The 20,651-nt window shown below is 41.1% G+C and overlaps 1 protein-coding gene across 20 annotated transcripts in view; it reads right to left on the bottom strand.

The window, feature by feature from the left end:
* The window catches only part of NFIA (nuclear factor I A), a 426,576-nt gene that overhangs the window by 123,117 nt on the left and 282,808 nt on the right, over positions 1–20,651 (bottom strand). For all 20 annotated transcript variants that reach the window (XM_075615991.1, XM_075615979.1, XM_075615981.1 and 17 more), the window contains exon 3: positions 18,294–18,359. In XM_075615991.1, the coding sequence (XP_075472106.1) occupies positions 18,294–18,359 (66 nt within the window). The remainder of the gene's footprint in view (positions 1–18,293; positions 18,360–20,651) is intronic.

A 20,651-nucleotide genomic window follows, 5' to 3' on the forward strand; every position in this document is an offset into this window, starting at 1 on the left:
GCAGTGTCATTGATAAATTGTAACAGAAAGCTTCCGTTATAATAGTAATAGTAATAATATGTTTATTTCATATAGCGCTTTTCTCCCAATGGGACTCAAAGCACGTCACACAGTATAGCGCGCGGTATGCAGCACATAGGACTTTTTACAAATGCAGTCCCTGCCCAGAGGAGCTTACACTCTTATGTTTTTGGTGCCTGAGGCACAGGGAGATAAAGTGACTTGCCCAAGGTCACAAGGAGCCGACACCAGGAATTACTGGCAGTACAATACAGGGGAGGGGGGGGGGGGGATATGATGAGTGCACCAGTACACAAGCCCGGTTGCGTATTATATTACAACAAGTATATGGTCGGTGTAGACTTGGGTCTGCACATCATTGCAACCTCTCAAACTATTGGTTAAACCTCAAATATGTGTTATCCAACTGCTTTGCAATGCATATGTAGCCAGGTCTTCCCCGTGTCCTCTTACCTCCCGGTTAGTAGCGCTGCTATGGGGAGTGTGCGGCTGCAGCGGGAGCCACTCCGGGGCACTGCAGAGGCGCGTGGGTGTCGGGAGGCTGCGGGCAGTGGTCGCCAGGGCGGTGCGATCGGAGGGCGTCGCCATCTTGGACGTGATTGCGCATGGGTGAAATCCGGCACATGCACAGAGCAGCATAGTTGCAGCAGCCAATAGGTACAGGCTCCGCAGAGGGACTACAAGTCCCAGCAGCCTCTGTGGCTGAACACCACATGAGTGAGGACAGCCAATAGGGCTCCAGGGCAGCAAAAGATACCTTTGGCGTGCTCAGGGGACCACAACAGTCGGGAGCAAGACGGAGTAAGGGTAAGGTAGTGTCTCAGTTGCCAGTGGCCCTGAGACTAGGCCTAGAGTACCCTCAGGTCCCAGCTAGGCCCCAACTCACAGTAGATTGTGGTTGCTTCAGGGAAGGCGCCTAGATATGGACACTTCCCCATTACTGTATAAGTGTCAAGGACACAGTGAAGATACCACGGTTTCTTGTGGCCTGTGGTCTGGGACCAGACCACCACTGTACCATCATAGACTCTCAAATGTGAGACCCTCCTACCAGAGTTCACCCCACGCAGAAGCGACGCCTTCACGGACGACGACGTAGCTGGATCAGTGGATCCCTGTTGCTAGTCGGCCGCACCAGGTACTGGAGTACCCGGCAGGTTCCTCAACAAAGTGCACCAACAATTCTGAGCTATGAGAAAGATGAAGCCCCTATAAAAAAAACAAAACATTGTGGGCAGGGTAACTACCTTACACTGTTTGGCGTACTCCTCACAATTGAAAGGGGTTGTGAGAGTCCAGTCCTAGATCTGACACAGAACAGGGACTGTGGGTGTGAAGTCGCAGGGAAGAACTCACTAAACCATTAGGTTCTTCTGCGGAATGCTGTGGAGTCGCTGTTGTCCGTCTCTTCTTTGCATGACATTGGTTGCTTTTAATGTACATTCAACTTGTATTGCTAAAGATTCAACCCACTATTGATTTTATTCTAATTTATTTGTTGCGTGACTTGACCCTTTGGATTTACAGGGGGCCCCTCAAATATATGAAAGGTATTTGAAAAAATAAAAATGTTCTAAGTATTTGGAGGCCCCTCAAATAGCAATGCCCTAAACCAGGGGTCTCAAGCTCAGTCCTCAAGTTTGGGACCCCTGCCCTAAACTATATCTTATTGAGCTAATACGTACATCCACCACTGCACGGATGTCACGTGTGCTTCCAACCTCAAAGGTCACGGTAAAGTTGAAACAAGTTCTATCCTCCGTGCTGGAAGGGCAATTACAACTATATACAGTAGCTAACGGGTTACATTAAAAGCCGCAAAATCAAAGAATACATTCTAAAGTTCACTTGGAAACAACACTAACTGATAATAAGGGACTAATTATACATGTTAATGAGCCAGAAATCCCTAGTTCAATTTGAATCTCATTTCCCCATTTCATCTTTATGCAAACACCACAATCTCACAAAAACTCAGTTGTCATGCTCCAATCCACTAGAATTCTTTAGAACAGTGCCTAGAGGTGATATGTTTGCTTGGAATCACAAGAGAGCTGTATAAATCATCATATGGCCCCACATTTAATGGTGGAGGAAGAGGCAGAGTATTGTTTATGGCAAAAGCTCAAAAAGTAATTCCCAACTGACAAACTTCAGCCTGTTGTTCAAACGCATACGTGGTAAATACACATTAGGAGACAGAAGAAATAAAATAGACGATAAGCAGCGTCTCTAGTAAAATCCCCAAATCTTGGAATAAAAAAATATTATGTAATGATCGCCAAGAATTTAGAAAGATGAAAATTATACTTTTTAAATTATTACCCAAAAAAACATTCGGATTCTGAAATAACCTCACAGAACATATATATACACACACACACACACACACACACACACACACACACACACACACACACATATACACACACATCTGTCTACGAGGGTCATACAATGGGAAGTCTTGGTAGACCATGTGGGTTCCTAAAAGATACAAATATTACATTCTATAGTAGGTCTTATGAAAATACTCTGGAAACCTGAAGGATAACCAATTGATATTCAAATGCACCCGATCTATATGTATTGTGTGTATTTGTATATTCACTACTTCACCATGTTGTGATCTATGTGATCTATGTGGATTGGTTTAAGAACCATTAGTGCAATATCATCAAGACTCAATACATATATTACAGCTGAAAACCCATGAGAACTTTGTTGAGGTGTCTTCAGAACATAGTGTGAAAACAGAAAATACACGTACTCTAAGAAGGCTAGGTCTCCAGTGGCCATGTGTGCAGCACGCACGCAGTCGCAATCGCTGCCATAGTCCAGCCCTCTATGGGGTAGGCCCCAGTCGGCGTGTGTGCGTGCGCAAGCCGCGATGCGCAACCGTCTTGACCAAAAGACAAGATTTTTTTATCTTTTGGCGCAGCGGCCGAGCATTGGCCACGTCACAGCAGCGGCTCAGCCCATGAGGGCGAACCAGCCCTGATGTCATGGCCACGCCCCGTCAGATCTCCCGCTCTCCACTCCTAGCAATGGGTGCATGCGCCGCCAGGCGCTCCGGCGCCCATGTAGCCGTGAAAACTGGGGCCGTAGCCCAAGGATTTATGTACACAGCAGGCCAGGATTTCAGGCAACCAACTATCCTATTTATATGCAAATGATGCGAGTTTGTCCGTGTGGTGGTTCTTAAAACCTATTTTCACTTACTAAGAAATGGTAAAGTTGAAAGAACAAATTCAGCTGGAAATAATGTTGGGACAAACACATAATGAATAGAATGATATCCATTATACATCCACCCCAAAGTGGAGGCTATTTGCCAGTGTTCCACAGATTTAACAGTATGTTTTAATATTTTAACAATTTGAAACCATTGCCTACTACAGTAGATTCTTTAAAGGAGATGTTTTGAAATTGACGAGCATGAGGACACGATAAGCACTATTTTAGATGTCTGCCTAACGAAGAACCCTGTGTAGTTCGAAGGCTTGTAACTCATTAACTATCTGTTGGTCCAATAAAATGTATCCTACTGCCTCCTCCTCCCCCTCCTCCTTTGTTACTTTACTACATGTCTACAAAGTGATAAGAAGTATATAAGACTTTGAAAGCTCTCTGTCATACTCAGATTTCAGATACACCGTGTGACAGGAAAACTTAATGACAAAAGCAAAAACCCCGTTCAACAGCTGTATTTATCACCCGTTCAACAGCTGTATTATCACCCTGCCGATATGAATTCTGTTTGACCAAATCTGCTGCGCAAAATCATGGAACAATGATTTGGACAAATTAATTTGATTTTATCATTTATACATACTGTATATATATTTTAAATAACATTGCCTGATGACCAAAAGGCTTCGTGAGGAAGTAATTAAGCAGGGGTGGACAAAGTCAGAGCACTAGCAGAACAGGATAGGTTGCAATGTTACCAGTCATTTTTTTTATAGGGTTCCATTATTCTTACAAAGTTTCAAAACCACTGATATATAGTAATAGAAAATTACTCAATTGTATTCAACGCAGGTAGCATGTTAAAGCCGTGACAATACTCAATGGTGCACCTGTATACATGAAACCAGCAACAGATTTGCCCATTTTAATTCTCCCTCAGCAATATGAGTCAATGGTTTAGAACAATTAGAAACTTTACCCACAACAGTTTCTGGCTGACCTTACCAACTGCCCTTGGTACAGAATCGACTTAATTCCCGACCCCGATTCTGTCCCCGACTATTTCCAATCCAAGTTCTTAAAAAACTCTGTGATACCCATACTCCACTACGCAGAATAAGAGTACGGGGGGCCCACCTTCTGTGGGTTACAACTGACCTTATAGCGCTCTACCATGTCAGGGATGTGGAAAAGCTACAAAGTAACTGGCACTACCAAGGATCTTAATAACTACAGATGCCTGCGGAACATGTGCACAAGGCATACAAGGCACCCAAAAGCACAATATTACTCTGACAATCTTCGCCACAATACATCAAACCTAGCTAACTTCTGGAAGGTTATGCACAATATATTCCAGCCTTCTAGCCATCAACAACCAAGTAATATCACTAAGGGGGAAATTACTCTGACAAACCCCACTGACATTGCAAATGCATTCAATGATTACTTTGTAGGGTGTGCTACTAACTTATTAGCGAAACACAACCCAAACCCCAAACATGAACCTCCTTCTGTGAGTACCCCTATAGCCCTACCGTCTCCCAACACTGCTCACCATTTTCAGTTTGTCCCACTATCTCAAGAGGAGATTACATAAGCGCTCCTCAAATTAAAAGTAAGCAGCCAATGTGGACCTAACTTACTGCACTTTAAGTTCCTAAGATTTGGTGTCCCAGCCATTGCCAAACCAATTGCTTCCATAGTCAACTCTGTCTGCAGACCATATCCATAAGTCCTGGAAAACTGCCAGAGTTGTCCCAATCTTCAAAGGTGGAGACAAAAACACTGGTCTCAAACTACAGGCCAATCTCTCTTCTCCCAATACTATCCAAAGTCATGGAAAAATGTGTTCACTCCCAATTAAGCGATTACTATACCAAGACAAATTTCCCTAGCCAATTCCAATCTGGAACAACCCTGCTAAAATGTTGCAATGAGATCCAGTGTGGAATGGAACTGGGACAACTCACTGGTGCAATATTCCTAGATTTTGCAAAGGCTTTTGATACTGTTGATTATGTTATCTTGCTTAACAAACTCCAGTGCTCTGGAATAGGGAAGCATGCTTTAAACTGGTTTCATTCCTACCTATCAGGTAGATCCCAACATGGGTCTCTCAGGCTCTAACTCCAGCCCCTTGGATATCACCTGTGGTGTCCCGCAAGGCTCTGATCTGGGGCCCCTACTCTTCTCAGTGTTCATCAATGATCTTCCTACAGCTTGTAAGGGAGCTTCAATACACATGTATGCAGATGACACAATCCTATATGCACACAGCCATAGCCTCTCCGACCTTGAACACATACTTCAATCTGACATTTTGAGACTTGAAAATTGGATTTCCCAAAACAAACTGTTTTTAAACACTGACAAGACTGTAACAATGGTATTTGGGACCAAGGCTACATTTTTAAAGCTTCCAATAACTGAGCTTCAGATCAGAACCAACGCTAATACCACCCTAACCCCTGTTACTAGTTTTAAATACTTCGGCATATGGTTTGACTCCCATTAAACATTTGAGATGCACATTGATACCCACACATCCAAAACTATGCCAAACTAGGTGTACTTTACAGGAACAAATCCTCCCTAAGTCTGCTGGTCAAAAAGCGTATTGCACAGCAGATGTTAATGCCAATTATCGACTATGGCGACATAGTATACGGCTCGGCACCCCAAACCCACCTTAGCAAACTTGATACCCTCTACAATTCAATATGCCATTTTGTTCTCCAATGCAACTACAGAACACATCACTGCGAATTGCTCAAAGAACTAGATTGGTCATCACTTGAGTCAAGGCGCAAAGTTCATCTCTCCTGTCTTGCCTTCAAATACTTTCTGGGCAAGCTACCCATCTACCTGAACAAGCTCCTCACCCCTACCACATGCAGCACATATCATCAGAGATCTGACTCCAAAAAACTGTCCATTTTAATCTGGTCTGTAACTGTTACATACGCCTATAATATATATTATCTTTAACTCTGCATGCAATGTCTTGTATATAATGTATACCCTGTTCACTTATATAACCATGTACTATTTGTCATCATAACTCTGTGCCCAGGGCATACTTGAAAACAAGAGGTAAATCTCAATATATCACTTCCTGGTAAAACATTTTAAAAATGAAAAATAAAGCATAAAGGGCCATAATACTAAGCCACGCTGTTGCAATGAAACACCACCCACTTCAAAGAGCTGTAATGTATCTTCTACACACCTGGTTGAATAGCATTGCTTAGTAAATTGGTTCAAGACCGGCTTCATCGTTAAATGACATCTGAAGATGCTCAGAAGCTGTAAGTTGCCCATATTACAGGTACAAGCTGTCCTGAGCAGGGGCACAAGGGTTTCTAAATGAGCCCCAGAATGTTCCTAGTTTCTGATTGGAGAAGGGTTTGTCTGGTTCCGAAGCACTGTGTCCCTTTTCACATGTGTGAGTGGTAATGCTATACTAGGCACATTATGTTCTGCCTGTCCAAAGCCAATGCAGCGGTAACAAATAGTTGGATAAATATAACATGAACTGCTGGGGCAAAGGAAATCCATTCTCTCAACAATGTTTTTTGGGTTAGTTCAGATTTTGATTCAATAGCCAGGAAATAATGCCGTTTTAAGATTGTTCCTTTTCACAATACATGTGAAGCACAGAAAAGTAAAAAAATTGGTACATTAAAAAACTTTGGAGTAACTAATCTGATTAATGACAACATACAGGATACAAGAAGGGACTTTAAGGCGCGCCCTCCAGGGGGCGGGAGAATTTCTAGGGGGGGTACCGGCAGTTACAGGGGCCCAGTGCTCTTCCCCACGGCATTTAAATTAAATGCCGGGGGAGGCGTGAGGCCTCTGTGACTCACTTACCTACTGCCAGCCGGGTCTTCGGCGACGCGTCGCCATGGCATCAAATTACGCGGTGGGGTCACGTGACGTGACATCTAATGACCCGCGACGCTGTGTCGTTGGGAGAGGGGCGCGAACGCTGCGTCTCCCAGGAAGGGGGCTGCAGCTCAAAAAGTTTGCGCGCCGCTGCTTTAAGGGACAATCCCATTTTACAGGCCGCCCAAAATAACACCTTAGCATTCAATTGGCTTCCTTAGTAAGATTTGATCAACCATCATGTAACTATTTTATATATTTGCATCCATTGAAAAATTAATGTTTTCCTTTTTCCCACCGAATTCATATTTAAGTTTGTCTGTCTGACTAATGCAGGCGCCTTAATTATTTTACCCCCCCTCCCTCCCACAAAAAAATGGTAACAAAACGTTACCTATTGATGTTAGGTTAGACCAGAGGTGCTCAAATAAAGTCCTCAAGCCCCCTGAACAGGTCAAGTTTTCAGGATATCCCAGCTTCAGCACAGGTGGCTCCATCAGAGGCTCAGTCTTTGACTGAGCCACCTGTGCTGAAGCTGGGATATTTTGAAAACCTGACCTGTTGGGGAAGGGGGGGAGACATTTGAGGACTGGAGTTGAGCATCCCTGGGAAGACTAGTCTTACAAAGTTCGAGTTGTACTTTCTAAGCAAACATTTGAATCAAACGGAAATTTTAGCCAAAACCCCAGAAAGGCTCTTCCTTGGATTCATTATTTTTTATTTTTCTTATTTGTAATTTTTTTTTTTTTCAAAGAAACTAATTAAACGCTTAGGAAAAAAACTGCAAACTTTAGCAAAACGTTTGCCGAAATAAAAAAAAAAAAACAATACTGCTTTTTTCACCATTTTTTTAACTGATCCAGTTGAGGTCCAGCATAACCAAAATACGAGTGAAAGTGCCCACCCTCAATGGAGAAAGTACCTTCCTTAAGTGACAGCCCCTTTGTATCACAGTATCATGTATCTTTGTCTCCCGACTGCAAAACTGGGGCAAGAATAACAGCACAGACTTTATCAGAGCAAAATATCCCATTGTTTGATGCAGGGCATTTTTCTTTGATAAATTTAGTGTCATTGTCTTGCTTCAGTTTTTCTCTAATTTTGGAGCCAGGAAACTTTGATACATGTACCCCCAGCCCCAAATTTGTATTATTCTGCAGGAATCGCTATAGTCTCTGTTCTTAACTCTACATATGAGGTGCTTGCCTACACTTCTCTTTTGCAGAAGGGAGTTTGCAAGAGGTTATGGGTATCAGTTAACCCCCCTCCTGACTTTTGTTATGGGTGAGCCCTTGGTTAGGTCAAAGTATGTAAAAGATAATTAGCATCATCATAACTAATGTGAACCACATGGAACACCTGTTACACATTCCTGCCCAATCAGAATGCATTACCAGGGTTTTAATGACAGCTGGACACAACAGACATGGAGCAGTTTATTTTACATTGAAAAACATACAAAATATCCTTCCAACAGCTGAACAATAAATCTTGATAGGAATATAGTATGTGTGAATGACAGCTTTCACACATCCTTCTGGTTAATGCATTATGAGCCAAAGAGTATTTGAAATGCACATGTACTTTTTTTAATATATATATATATATATATATATATATAACACACCTTATATATGAACACACACATTTATGTAGCAGTAAGCATGTTGAGAGGAGATATCTTCTTTATATTCACTTATTGTGAATGACCTAACATCACCTATGCATGGCTCAAGTTACTAGATATCTAGCTAATGAGAGAATAGGTCATATGTTAAACCCACGCTGCATCCCGACACCAGTTTGTATGAGAGGTAAGGGTGGAGATAAAAAGACTCAAAATTTAGAGGGGGAAAAAACTGTATCAAAGATCAAGGACCAAAGTTTCATTGGTGAAAAAATATGGGTTATTGTTTTATTTTTAATTTTTTTTATAAAGAAGTAGTGCTCTGTCGCTTGTAAGTATATGACCATAGCTTCATGGATTGCACATGTGGACGCGCACAAACGCCAATGGACTCATTTGGAGCATGCATCGTTTGGCATACTGCATCCGCATGCTTTGACCATATTTTGTCCCACTTGTTTCAGTAAGTGATTTCTTGCAGTGGCTAAATTATGCAACAGAAGGAATTAATGGGCAGTAACAGTGTGACCATATCATAATAGGATGTATAACGTTTTTAATCTCTTTCCATCTGAGTTGGTATATTAATGTTTGTATATCAAGTTCAGGATTAGTTCCACCTTCTGCTGTTGACATATACATGATCTGTACCAATAAGACATCTGGTAGGATTGTGTAATATGCCTGTGTGTCCCAACACCCTTATTTCTAAAGTAGTGAGCATGGGAATATTCTGCACATTGTTGCAACCATTTCCAATAAGATCTTTTTGCTCTAAGCCATGGATGGCCAACTCCAGTCCTCAAGGGCCACCAACAGGTCAGGTTTTCAGGATAGCCCTGCTTCAGCACAGGGGGCTCAATCAGTAGCTCAGTCTTCCACTCATATGAGCCCCCTGTGCAGAAGCAGGGATATCCTGAAAACCTGACCTGTTGATGGCCCTTGAGGACTGGAGTTAGCCACCCCTGCTCTAAGCCGAAAAAGACAAACATTTTCTACATGAATGTTCTGATGCTGAGCTCTGGAAACCTTTATATTCCCCCTGCATATTCGTTACATAAAACTGTATTCATACCCACATTCTTATAACATGTACAAGATATTCATTACATATAATATAGCATCTTGTTATCTTGAAGGACAATCAAGTAACCAAACCCTCGCTTCCGTGAGCAGTTCTAACCTTATACTAGCAGTTAATGTAGTGTCTTCATAGAAAAGGAATGTTCGGAGTGTGACTAAACTACTCAAAAACCGAAATTATCTTCAACAACATCTATATAAAAAAAAACATAATTGGAGTGTTGATCTCACTGCACGTCCCTTTTATACTCTACTACAGGGGTGGGCAACTCCATTCCCCAAGAGCCACCAACGGGTCAGGTTTTCAGGATATCCCTGCTTCAGCACATCTGTGGCTCAGATTGAGCCCGATGTGCTGAAGAAAGATTCCACTTTGTAAGGGAATTTAGCCACTGAGAAAGTTCACGCACGACTTCTTGACCGATTTTTCCAGGAGTGCCAGTTAATGCTTCTGAAATCTCAGACCAAGAATAATTCCCGAAAAGAGACTGCTAACTATGTAAAACTATACTGACGAGTGAGCTGTATATGCAATTGTCCATTAGGAGCTGAATTGTGCATTAACAACTGGACTCAAACCACAAGCGCATTTGACTTTGAACATTAAATTGCACCTAAATTATGTATCCAGCAATGAAAGGCGAGTGTTTTATCCACTCATGATAAGGTGTCCCAAGCACTTTTTTTTTTTTTATTACTAACATTAGCTTTTTTCTTCAGCTATCCATTACCAGGCTCCAATACCAATGTATCTATTAACAAGACCTCTCAAGTCTCATTCATTTGGCGCTCGTCTCACTCACTGGAAGGAAACCTCACTTATTCATATCACGAGTGGTTCCATACACTTCAAAAATTAGGTCAAAGTAAGCAAACATTTTTATCTACGATGTTTGGAATGTAATTAGTAAGATTGTTAACCCTTCGGAGTATCTTGCCTGTTTCTGTAACTACATTGCTCCAGAACCTGCACGGCTGTCCCCACTGAAGGGGTAAAGACGCTGAGCTTTTGTATCCTTTATTTTTATTTTTAAATATTGGAGCAGTCTTCAAAGCTGACCCCCATTCATTTCAGCTCCGGGGACCCCCTGCTTCCGGAGATACTTACCTCCGTAGTGGGTGCTTGGTAGTTCTCGTGCCCTGCCGGCCAATAGGAAGCTGTGACATCATCAGGTTCGGTTTCCAATTGGCCCATGTGACTGGGAGGTTTAAACTGCAGAGAGATACTGGCAACCCCTTTGGAGGTAGGTGTCTCTTGAAACATTGGCGTTTGTGCGCGTCCACATGTGCAATCCATGAAGCTATGGTCATATACTTACAAGCGACAGAGCACTACTTCTTTATAAAAAAAATTAAAAATAAAACAATAACCCATATTTTTTCACCAATGAAACTTTGGTCCTTGATCTTTGATACAGTTTTTTCCCCCTCTAAATTTTGAGTCTTTTTATCTCCACCCTTACCTCTCATACAAACTGGTGTCGGGATGCAGCGTGGGTTTAACATATGACCTATTCTCTCATTAGCTAGATATCTAGTAACTTGAGCCATGCATAGGTGATGTTAGGTCATTCACAATAAGTGAATATAAAGAAGATATCTCCTCTCAACATGCTTACTGCTACATAAATGTGTGTGTTCATATATAAGGTGTGTTATATATATATATATATATATTAAAAAAAGTACATGTGCATTTCAAATACTCTTTGGCTCAGTGCCTCTTGGGAACAGGGGGTTCCCGGAGCTGAAAGTAATGGGGGTCAGCTCCGGAGACCCTGTGTTAGAAAAATGGGGTGGGGGGGATGAAAAACAAAAATAACAGCTGAAAGACGAGATTTGTTTGATATAGAATTGAATGTGCCGATGCTAGGACTCTGGAACATGATTTCTGTATTTTGATTTGAACTGAAATGGGAAAAAATGGCTTTTTATTAAAGTTAGGTCCTTGCTTCTCCATACACTACGTACCCTTTAAATTAGTAAGAAAATAACGTAGAGCTTGAACACCAACGGTATTTAAGTACAGGGGATTTTCTCCGATATGTCGCTGCACTTTACTTACCCATCTATTTCTAGCTGTGCCGCAAAATATTCAAGGGGTTCAGAAATAAGGAAGGATACTTTAGCCCAGGTGTGCTCAACTCCAGTCCTCAAAGACTGAGCCTCTGACTGAGCCAACTCTGCAGAAGCAGGGACTGATTTAGCCACCTGTGCTGAAGCAGGGATATCCTGAAAACCTGGCCTGTCAGGGGGGCTTGAGGACTTGAGCTAAGCACCCCTGCTCTAGCCTATTCTCCAGTTAATCACGTGGATAGAAGTGAAGAAGTAATAAGGTTGATGATGTAATGGATCTCTGGCATTCAGTTTAGCAGTGGTCCGGCGATGCATGGAGTGTACAGCAGGCCACTTTGGCAGAGAGGGGTTTGAAAGAACTGACTAGCAGCCGGCGCCAGGGTCATTAAACAAGATTGAGGATGTCTTTTTCTCCCCTTATACCAGAGAATTTAATAATACACTATACGCAGCATCAACACTTTAACTGTTGTTTAGGAAATGTGTCTCTGCATTTCTGGAGGTAATGCAGGAGAGAGAGAGGGGAGACCGACTCGCCTTTCCAATGTCAAACTCTGAAATGTTAAAACGCCAATCACGTGTACGTCAGGGTTCTCAACTCCTGTCCTCAAGGCTCCCCCAAGAGCTCAGGTTTTAATGCTATCCCTGCTTCAGCACCGGTGGCCCAATCAGCGGCTCAGTCTTCGATTGAGCCACCTGTGCTGAAGCTGGGATATCCTGAAAATCTGACCTGTTGGGGGGGGACTAGAGTGGAGAACCCCTGACGTATAGAGCACACGCACGGTATCCAGTATCTTATTTCTAACAAACTGTTTGTGTTGCCGCGGCCGCTTGTTGTCCCGCAATGATTGCGGCTCGGACAGATTACTGCCGGGTGGGGGGCTTATCCGGAAGCATGGACCCCCCCCACGCAGCCGGATCAGGGCAGACACTGTCCCCTGCGCCGCGGCCGTTTGCTTTTTTGTCCGTGACACTGTGATCACTAAGTCTTGCTACATCTATAATTATTACAGGCTCAATGTCTACCAAGCTCGGTGCTTCTTATTTTATTCCGTGAAAGGGGGGGGGGGGGGAATGTATTTCAGTCCATATACTGAACCCATGTATATCTACATGATTTACAGATATTAAAGATTATTACTGAATATGTTATAATGTTTCACGCCTTACCACTTAGATGGCCTTAACATTAATATAGCATATAAACTGTAATAATTATATGTGAGCCTCTTCTCAAAAATACTATCCAATTATATCCAGAATACACTTACTCGATTTGCTGTTAACTCGTGTTACATCTGCAGTGGGAGCAAAGCTTGCATGCTTTGGGTAAAAACTGTATTTCTTGTTCCCTTACTTAAACCTATTTCTTCTTGGTGGTATTAATCAATGTGTTAAGAGTACATGGTGTGCTGAGCGTGCTCGGGTCCTCCAAACACCGACAGAAAAAACATCACATATTGTATAATATCCCTTGCAGACACTAAGAGAAACAAATGATCTCGGCATCATTCTGTACTGGACAATTAAAAAGGCGATGGGAATGTATGAACGCTATTTTATTGAACGCTATTGTGACGGCAGAGTAGCTCAGACCGGGCAGAAGAATAAAACAGGTGTTCAATAACAGAGAGTTTCTGAGCCAAAAACCCATTTCAGCTAAAATGAGATTTTCTTGGCCTATATACCATAGTTGGAAACAGAATAAATCGCCGTCCTCCTTCAGTTTGCCTAATTCAATTCACTTCCTTTGTTCAAACATCACACGGAGAACAGTCTCCTGTACATTGAATGAGGGCTTCTTGTGAACGACCTTTCGGATTTCTGTACCTTTAGTTGCATTACAGCAGGGGCGGCCAACAGGTCAGGTTTTCGGGATATCCCTGCTTCAGCACAGGTGGCTCAATCAGTGATCGAGTCAAATAATAGGCCACTGAGAGAGCCACCTGTGCTGAAGCAAGGATATCTTGAAAACCTGACCTGTTGTTGACCCTTAAGGAGATGGCCACCCTGCTTTAGTAAATATATCTAAGGATTCCGGTTTTCGGAGGTTTATTTTTTATGTTTTTCCAGTGTTAAAAAAATCTGTGTTTATCATTAACAATTAAAACAAATTGAGGCATGCATTTGAAATTGGGGTTTCTCAGCGCCCTTTTGTTTCGTTCCCATACTCCCCCTGTGTGGCTTTTGTCTCCAACCTGTGGCTCGGCTGCTACAAAAGGTCAAAATCAACAGAAAAAGATGTTACATTTCCATTTTTTATCGGTTCAAACTGGATGTGTAAGATGATCAGCTGGTGGCGTTTTCCCAGTGTTTTTCAGTTAAAACCAGAAACCCGATCTATATCACAACCGTAAGATACAAGTTATCCCAATACATTGGGCTCAGTGTATCAAAGGGAAAATTCTGTTGCAAAGTCATTACAGGCATGCCCCGCATTAACGTACGCAATGGGACCGGAGCATGTATGTAAAGCGAAAATGTACTTAAAGTGAAGCACCACCTTTTTTCCACTTATTGATGCATGTACTGTACTGCAATCGTCATATACGTGCATAACTGATGTAAATAAGGCATTTGTAACAGGCTCTATAGTCTCCCCGCTTGCGCACAGCTTCGGTACAGGTAGGGAGCCAGTATTGCTGTTCAGGACGTGCTGACAGGCGCATGCGTGAACTGCCGTTTGCCTATTGGGCGACATGTACTTACTCGCGAGTGTACTTAAAGTGAGTGTCCTTAAAGCGGGGTATGATTGTACTTTGTTGCAACATGCTGAAATATACCTGCGCTGAATTATACCTGCGCCAGGCACTGCCTATGAATTAATATACATTGTGCCATTTTCGGGTATGTCTGCCTGCGATGAGGGATTTCTAGAGCAAGTGGGAGGGGTTAGGGCGGGATTATATTTCCATCTTGGCGCAGGTCTGTATATTAAGAAATGTGCGCATTGCGTAACTTTTCTTAACCTTAAAGGTGGCGCGTCTATTCTTAGTGCTAAATACTAGCACAGGGTGCGCCAAATTCGAAAACAGTAGAAATACACTTCATAAATGTCACGTTTCAGACAGAAAAGGCGTAAAAAAATTAACGCGACAGTGCATACATATCTATTGATACATAGAGCCCATTGTATGCTTCAGTTGCACCAACATGTATTTGATACATTTCTACCATATTTCAGATCTCCTTTGTTTTGTGCAATGCTCTTGAGAACAATACGACTTCACTGTAGACATAAAGAACTGGCCCCTTCAGAGCACAAGAGTTAAAGGAAATATGGAATGTCAAAGATGCATTTGCAAGTTCAGTCTTATAACTGCAAAGTTGTAAAACCAGTTTAGTGAGCTGCCACGAATTGGTATCGAGAACAAAAGTGCTTTATGTTCTTAGCTGGGTTTGGAGCACCGTGTTCCTTAAAATGAAATCCTTGTGTTTTGTTGATTTTAATCTCATTCACTCTCTAGCTATAACAGGGGTGTTCAACTCCAGTCCTCAAGCCACCACCCCACCCAACAGGTCAGGTTTTCAGGAGATCCCAGCGTCAGCACAGGTGGCTCAATCAGAGGTGCAGTTGAAGACGGAGCCTCTGATTGAGCAACCTGTGCTGAAGCAGGGACTGATTGAGCCACCTGCGCTGAAGCTGGGATATCCTGAAAACCTGGCCTGTTGGGAGAGGGGGGGAGGGGCACTAGGACTGAAGTTAAGTACCCCTGGGCTAGAAGGTACAAAAGAAAGAACCAAGATGGTACAGATAATCCATTCATCAGGTCAAATAGAAACGCAGGTTAGAAGTGAGTTATAGATTGCTGGAATGTGCGTCTACTTTCATCTAGGGCCTCAGGAAAAACTGTCTGGTAAATGGTGCTAATAGATTCGTTAACGCTTATCTCTACAAGAATTAAGAATTCTCTATTACAACAGAGATGTTTTAAACAGCTGCAACCTATAGTGGGCACTGCAAGTCTATTTTTCAGGGGTGTGGTCATATTGCTTTAAAATGCATATTTGAAACCTGCCCCTGAACGTAACTGTGACTACCGCAAGTCAGATATTTGTAAAATAAACAGCCTTCTGGTGTATAAATCACAAGGGAGAACTATATTATAAATCAGCATGCAGACAACCTGGGGCTTTAACAGGGGGTAAAACCTTCTCCAGGTTCCAGTGGTTACATTTCTGCATGGAAAAAAATAAAAATGCTTCACACAATCTTACATTTAAAAAAAGCCATTTGTTTCCCCCAGTTTCACATTGACAGTAATTTGCTTCAAGTTAAGTGTCACAGTCATTGTTATTGTCTGATATAAGCATTCCAGAGCAATGAGAACCCTGCTGTGGCATAACAACCACAAGAAAATGCTTGTAGCTGACAGGGACACGACCAGACCAATTGGCTTCAGAGGGAACTACAGCAGACTCCTCTCCCCATGGCTCCACTCTCCAGGAGAGCTGAGAGCCATATGTGCATATGATCTGTAATCCGAAAGAAAAAAAAATCCTTCTAGAAGCGGTCTGTTTAAAGAGGGCTCGCAAACCCACTCATGTGAATAGGCCACTTCAGGAGGATTAGAACGCAGGTTGTAGAATGCAGCAGTCTACATAGTAACACAACCTTTTTAGGTGTCTTATTTTGATTGCGATTGTGCAATCAAAAGATTGTAACGATTCCTAAGCACAAATCTGGCGCAGTAGTTGTGAGAAAACAAAATAGCACCAGATTTACTAAAGAAAAATTCCGTTTGGTTTGAATTTTATGGGGGGTTTTTTTGGTATTGAGAAACCGGTTTTTATTTTATTTTTTTGCATCAGTATTATGACATTGGGCAACGTGATATACGACTCCCTTCTGTATTCTGTGCTTCAGATACATCAGAATTAAGTTATGAGGCCCTTAGTTCAGCGGATCAGCCCTATAATAAATACATAATATTATAATGCAATGTGATGTATGCTCTTAGGCAAGTGTTTCCCTTTTTTTAAGTGGTACCTTATTATTCTACTTTATATTATTCAGCTGTATTTTCAACTGTGTGTATGTTCTTACGGTAATGAACTGCATATATTGTGTGCACTATATACAAATTAAATCCTCATGTAGCTCCATGGGAATTTCGTTCCACCCTAACTCTAGTGTTGGAATGAAATACATTAATAAGACCCATAATGACATTTGAAGGGCAAGATTCAACAGCCCTGGATTCTACTAAAACTCAGTCAGGGCAACATAAGCTAATCAGTGCGTCACTAATGCAGCCTCCAAGACCACGTGTTCCTTTGTAACATGCCATACATAACCATATCACAGCATACAACAATCTGAGCATTTTTCTACAGAAGAAACCGCACTAATAGTTGCAGTCTGACATCAGCCTTAATTAAACGAATGATAGTGATATATATGACAGGTTAAATGTAATGATCAGGAGTGGCCAACTTCAGTCCTCAAGGGCCACCAACAGGTCAGGTTTTCAGTACTCCTGCTTCAGCACAGGGGGCTCAATCAGTTGCTCAGTCGAAGAGTGAAGCCTGTGCTGAAGCAGGGATATCCTGAAAACCTGACCTGTTGGTGGCCCTTGAGGACTGGAGTAGGCCGCCCCTATTAATGATGCTTCATTCAAAGAAATAAATGTAAGCATGTCAAAATATTTATTCAAGTTTATCTTGGAAATGTTTGTTAAGATTGAAAACCTGAAGCGTTGGGGGCTGACTAAATAAATCTGATTACATGGCCATCGGTGTGGGGCAAACTCAATGGACAATCGCCTCCTCAGAGCTGACATTGTCAATGAAAACAGACCCCTGTTCAGGCCAAAACTGATGAAAGTGGAGATGTTTATACTGTACATGTATCCAATCTCGCCCATACCTGGGATTGCAGCTCTACCTTCTATTCCTACTCTCCTTTAAGATTGTAAGCTCCATGGTCGCACTGTTCCTACGTTCTGCGGAATATGCTGGTGCATTATAAATAAATTACCATATTAATAAACTACGGAGCTATGTATAAAAAGTCTAACAGGTGGAAAACCTGGTATTAAAAAAAACAGCACCAGAATGAATCTTCAATTCTAAACTTAGTTTAAAAATGTTTCTCAGTTGCTGCTGCTCGCCTACAGTTCTGATGCAATTCAGGTACCATAAGTGTGGCTACTGTATCTGTATGTATCTTCTTACTAATTCCTATTGTAAGCAATGTGCATATGATATATTTGGTGATATTTGAGGCTGTATTGGGGCTGTACTATCCAGAGTTAAGCTTTGGGGTATAAAATGAATGCTAAAAATAGTAGTGTGTTTGCAAGCACTGTTGGTGGTTAAATGGTTAAAGCATCTATTAACAACTCCAGTGTATCTTGTTCCAAGGAAGGGACAAAAAAAATGTAAATGGTGTTAAATAACTTACCATTCTCTGGCTGATCCTTAATATCAGCATCACTTGGCTGGTTGGGACTCTCTGATTGACTTGAATCTGGAAAAACAAAGTCACAAGTTATAAGACTACATTGTTGGTACAAATTAAAAAGGTATCAGATTTCCATTTAAAAACAAAAAAGTTATGTGCACAAAAGTCAAGGACAAAGGTTTTGGATACATGGATTAATTCAAGTACAATTCAATATATTGTTACCACAGATTCCTTCTTTACAATTCTGACACAAAACAGGGCAAATTTGGGTGGGAACTAGCATTTTGAAAGGCCCCTATTCATCTCAATAACAACTCAATTTAACGACTGAGAAATTCAATCTGCTTCCGGGCAGCTGTTAAAAATGCCCCCCCCCCCCAAATAAATTTTGTTCAAAAAATATATAACTGGAAAATTAAAAAAATAAATAAACACAATCGATGGACCAAAGAATGTTATGAAATTGAATGAAAACAACATGTGAAGATGTTTCTATATGGTCAGTGCAATACCAGCCTGGAAAGAGCAAGCTGCAGCTCCACTATTTGTAGAGCAAGACACAACTTCAAACACTACCATTCCTGGGTAAGAGACTTGGTTCTATTCATGTCTATGAAACAATGGGGATGCCAACTGGGCAGCTTTTGGGTGAGGGCATGGTTGTGCCTGCACACGGATTATAGATATACAGAACGATGCACAAGACACAGCCTTGGGTTAATTCCCATCCACCCCAAAATACTACAGACATTATCAGCGTTCAAGTGCTATTGCTGCAGTTGTATTTTTTCATTAAATATCCATTCACTCCAGGGTTACAATTGATGTAAAAAAAAAAATATATATATATATATATATATATATATATATATATATATATTGTTGTTGAGGTTTGGTATAACTTTAATTTTAGGCTAACTGTTGAAAAGTGAGTGAAAACAATAATAACCCCAAACACAGGATTTGATTTCCAATGTTATTATATATTTACATACGTGTAACGTCTTCCTAATGCACCCCCCAAATGGCCCAATGATGAGAATTAGTGCAAAGAGAGGAATGTTCAAAGCGCCTCAACTAACATAAATTAAGTGACACAATTGCCTTGCTTACAGACGCTCGAGTGCTAATAACAACCATGGTTCTTCTTTGTCGCACAGAAAGATGGTTGAAGGGATGTGTATCTTTTGGTATATGTAAATTAACAACACTTGTCACGTTTTTTGTTTCCAATATTAACATCTTCCCTCACAAGTTTATACACTCCAAATGGGGTCTTTTCATTTACATTTGAGCTAAAATAATTAGATTGTGATTTGGGCAATATTGTGCTGTGTTCTGAATCTAAAATAACATGTGGATAAAACAGCATCTTTATTCTGTAGTATACAGGGAGAATGTGTAGCTAGTGAATGAATACCTATCTAGGGTTCATATTCTCAGGATGCACGAATCTGTTTAACAGTGTTGGCTGTCCATCATTCTGGGGCAATAGTTAATCAGGTGAATAAATTAATTTTTGGCCATACATACTTAATGTAAATGAAAGATCTATATTGGAAGCATTTCCATTAAATCAATATAATCACTTAGTGCAGTACAGTTTTCAAATTCAATTAATGTTCTATTCCAAGCATTAACTTATTCTGATAGACACATTTCCCTCATGTGTCATTGAGATCTCTAACCATTAGACATTTAAAAAAAAACAAGGTATTGTGCTTAAAGATACAGCTTATTTTTTTAATTAATACAATATTTCTACGGTGTCGTGTTTCAAGAAAGGAGTGCCTGTTTTAAGATATTTCTATTTGTGCGCTAAAAAAATACTTACAATACAATATATTTCCAAATACATTTGCAATATATATATATATATATATATATATATATATATATATATATATATATTTGCATATATCTCCAACCAATACACAATGCTGAGAGCTGGTGTAGGTGTCCGAGTTTCCAGTCCACAGGTAAAAGATATTTATTTGTAGGTCTCATTTTCTACACGGACATTTTTCTATCCTCATCCTAGAAAACATTATTTTTCCGATTCAACATAATGGCGAAAACAGAATGTTTTCGCCAGTACATAAAACATGTTATTTCTCAAATTGAAGTCTGATATCTACTTCTCAGATTGAGAATGGCATACCTCATTTTCACACTGGAAACAAAATGCATTGACAATCGTTGCAAGTTTGGGGATACCAACAAATTTACATTTACATCATGCAAAGAAGGCTTCGTGTGGCATATAAATTATATTGTGGTTATGCAAGCGAGTATTGCCTTCATACATCCCTGCAGAAGATGGCACAATGAGACATGGCAGCATCATTCTGTAAA

The sequence above is a fragment of the Ascaphus truei genome, chromosome 10, assembly GCF_040206685.1.
Source record: "Ascaphus truei isolate aAscTru1 chromosome 10, aAscTru1.hap1, whole genome shotgun sequence".
NCBI classification, from domain to species: domain Eukaryota; kingdom Metazoa; phylum Chordata; class Amphibia; order Anura; family Ascaphidae; genus Ascaphus; species Ascaphus truei.